The following is a 3,876-nucleotide window of genomic DNA, read 5'->3' on the forward strand; positions in this document are numbered from 1 at the left end:
CAGTACCAAAAGATAGTTACAAAGGGCATTCGTGGGTCAAAGGAGATAGCTGGCGCCGCTGCTATCTATGCAATCCTAGGTCAAAAAAAGCATGCAGACCGTCTAAAGCACTGCAAGAACTCTCTACCAATGTCCCCTACAACGCAAAAAGAAGCATAAAGGGTATCCACAGGACCCTATGGTCTTGCAGCAAGTGTAACATCCCTATCTGCCACAATTCAAGGTGCTGGGCACGTCATTTACCCTCTTTGTAGCAGAGATGTAGCAAAATCTATTCTTTTGGTGTTGCTACTTCCTAATTTGATTAGTGTATATTGATATAAGGTTCTATAAACGGCTTCTCATTGGTTCAACTTAAGGTTAAGGTTACGGGCGCTAACCCGATTGGGCCTATCTTAGTCATCTACGTCGACCAATAATCAAGCGGATCATTTTACGCCAGAAAGGTGGATAAGGGCCCGGTGGGAGGACCACAAGGGCCGGCAGGGAGACTAGGAGGGGCAGTCACTCCGTTTAGGTCTCTTACATTTTTCAGTAACTACGAGGTGCCGCCCAGAAGTAATGAGATACTGCATTGGGATTAGTTTGATACAAGCTTCTCGTACTACATATTACGCTATCTCATGTATTAGTACACCAGAATCCTTAGTGTTTTGGTATTAATTACGTCTTTTATACACCACTCAAATTGTATATTTCTCATCCACGAAAGTTGTTATTACCCTCACGCTGCACACAGAGCTCCAAACGATCTATAAATATGTACAGAGATAGCTATAGCAACGAGAGAGAGCAAATTCAGCTCCAAACGAGAGACTCTACGGCCTCTGATTGGTCGAATACCCTGGTCTACACGCTATACCCTCTAGGGCGAAATCTCATTACTTCTGGGCGGCACCTCGTACTACGTACGTAGTAGACCAAAGTTATCCTAATCAGATTAGCGCCCGTCTTCAGCATCTTGGCATATACTCCCTTATTCCGACATTCAAGGGAGAAACAATACCTATCGCCCATCACAGGATGGTCTAAAAGCATCACGAAGCAAAAACATCTGGGTCCAGCGACCCTACTGGGGTTACATCAATAGCGAACAAGCTACGAAAATTCAAAAAAGAACATGACTTTCAAGCTTCAAAACGACTGAAAATGAGCCTTGAAGATCATCGAAGACAAGTATCCTCTTGCAACTCTGAAATCAAAATTTCTGCTTCTTTTCCTCCTTCATCGGGTGACGGGGTTCCAATGCTCGGCTCATCGCTGCGCAACGACGCTACTACAGCTCACTAATTCTGGACTTCCATCGACTGTACCCTCTGTACCCCAGAATCGGCACAGATCGAGCAGATCTCTTCTATCGGATTGGATGAGAAGGACCAGTGCCTGCCGAAACTAGCAGCTCACATTGAACCTTTTTTTTAAGTTGGTCGAAGTCTACGCCAGAAAGGTGGATGGGAGTATGGACCTGAAGGCGGACCAAGGACGAGTTTCGTGTCTACTGTATATACACTTCCCTGGCCCTGTCTACCTCGACGCCTCGCTGTGCCTTGCAATGTGACGTCGTGAAGCTTGACTTTTTTTTTATCTTACCTGCGCTCAAACCATTTTCTTTACGGTTCGGGCTCCTATCTACATCATCTCCACGATACGCGAGCGTTCTATCGTCACGAGTAACGTCCATATCCTCGTCTCAAATATCCCTCTCAGCAAAACTCTGTATCATACCCTCCATGGTGGGCTCATACTCCCTCAACACCATATCCTCCCCCTCCAGCACGGTATTTGCCTGCACAAAAACCTTCCTCGGCGTCTTCTTCTCCAGCACAACCGGCCTCAACTTCCCACCCCACCACTCATCCACCCCCGTAACCTCATCATACAACTTCCTGCCCGCCTCCACATCCGCCGTACTCTTATACACATGCAATTTCTGCAGATACCTCTCCACAGCCGGCCGGCCATGACTCAATATCTTGGAGCGGTCAAGATGGATCTCCAGATCCGAGAGATCGTCTCTGGACGCCTTCAATTCGACGAAATTGTCGCCTGCGTCCATGAACGTGCGCAAAATGCTAAATCGAGCCTGCATGTGTGCCTGGCCCCACTTCCGGCTCTGCGGGTCCCAGTACTCCAGCGCTCCGACCCCGGCGCGCGCCATCTGCAGGTACGCCACGTAGAGTACGTCGCCGGCCTCGTTGTTCATGTCTTCCTTTCCAGTGCCGAAGCCGAAGATCTTGAGGATCCCAAAGTCACAGCCCAGCACCATGGCGACGCATTCGGCGCGGCATTCTTCGTAGGAAGAGGCGATGGGCCCGAAGACCGACGACCAGGTCTGTCCGGGCTTGTACCATGTTGACACGGGTTTGTTGGTGACCGGATTTATGGGCGGATTGACATGGTCGAAATTGTAGACGCCCGGTTCGATTTCTTGAAGTAGTTTTCCCGTCCCGTGGCCGAGAAGTTCGTGGATCCCAACTTGCACTTCGAATGCCGGATCGCGGCACTTACGGTACAGGACATCGTCAGCGGCGCGGATGAAGGGGATGGGTTCGTTGGGGGATTTGGCGCTGAGGACGTTGCCCAGGGAGACGTTTTTGAATCCTAGGTTTTGCCGGATGTCGTCGTAGTTGGGGATGTTGATCCCAGCTGGGATGCCGCTTCCGGCGAAGGAGAGGACTTCTAGAGAGGTAAAGTCCGGACTGAGGAATTTGTCTTTTTCGAAGTCGGAGCTCCAGGGTAATTTTGGTATCATGCTCGAGGCGGACTCGACGAGTTTGCCGAATGCTCGCGTCCGCTCTTGATTCACCATCGCGACGAAACCTTCCCACTCTCCTCGAACGCCATGAGGATCACGGTAGGTTTCAATGAAGCCATAGTTGCATTCTACCATGGGTCCCTTGTCTCTGATCCAATATCTTTGGCTCTCTTTGAAGGCTTGGATCGAGCCTGTGTGAAAAGATCTCCGGTACTGCTCATGCATGGACTTCTGGACATCGTTGTTGGCGTATTCTGCTGCCTTGCCAGATTCATTGCTTATGTTTTCCATTTCTTTAGAGTAATCCCCGAAGACGAACTTTAACTTCTTTCCCGCAAGCTCTGCCTCTAGATCTAAGTAATCGATGTCGCCAAGGTCTCTGTTCGCAGGTGCTGGGTTGCTCTCAGCACTGGCGATTAGGAGCTCAAAATCTCCCGTTGATGTCTTCCGGAGCCTGGTATTCTCGAGCAGCAGTTTCTTCTTTTCTAGCAGGTCTCCAATTGACGATATCTCCTCCTTTGTGATTGTGGGTGAGTCGGGATAATAGGCCGTCATATGCCCATCTTGCGGGTAACCCAGATGCATAAGCGCTGTGTCTTTGGTCTCGTATATTCCACCGCCTGCGGTCATTGCCTTCTGCAAAGCTTTTTCGCTTTCTGGAGAACATGACGCGAGCTTCCTCAACGCCTCCTGCGAAAGCCTTGGAATAAACTTTGAGTCTCCGAAACCCTTGTAGTTGCCGCAGTTGCCCAAAAACTGTGTGGCGTACTCCAAGAAGCTGGTGAGGTCTTGCAATGAGGTGCCTGTCCTTTCAGCCAATGTTTTCCATTCCCCTTTGCATGATTTGTAGAGAGTAATGATCAGATCGTATATTGGTTCTGATTCGGGAGAAACTTGACGCAGTGTAACCCGGGTACCAAGAAATGAAGCCCTGCAAAACCATTAGCCTGTTGAATTCCATTGCTTGCAGCAAGCCCGGGGAAGCGTGTAAGTAACCTGCTGATATGATGAGCATATCGTTTTTGCTTGTCGGTCAAAGCTTCAAAATGTGGTTTAATCTCAAGCTTGACCACGTTCGGAGGCGCATCGGCGAGATACAATTGCTTTGTTTTGGGATCCAT

General features: G+C 49.3%; 1 protein-coding gene across 1 annotated transcript; it reads right to left on the reverse strand.

Annotated features, from left to right (window-relative positions):
• Positions 1-1,690: 1,690 nt before the first annotated feature.
• Positions 1,691-3,876, reverse strand: EPUS_00797 (uncharacterized protein; the record flags this gene model as incomplete). The annotated part of the gene is made up of 2 exons (XM_007801577.1): positions 1,691-3,686; positions 3,752-3,876. The coding sequence occupies 2 exons, from the start codon at positions 3,874-3,876 to the stop codon at positions 1,691-1,693; spliced, it is 2,121 nt and encodes a 706-aa protein (XP_007799768.1).

This window comes from Endocarpon pusillum (genome assembly GCF_000464535.1).
Source record: "Endocarpon pusillum Z07020 unplaced genomic scaffold scaffold1300, whole genome shotgun sequence".
Taxonomy (NCBI): Eukaryota; Fungi; Ascomycota; class Eurotiomycetes; order Verrucariales; family Verrucariaceae; genus Endocarpon; species Endocarpon pusillum.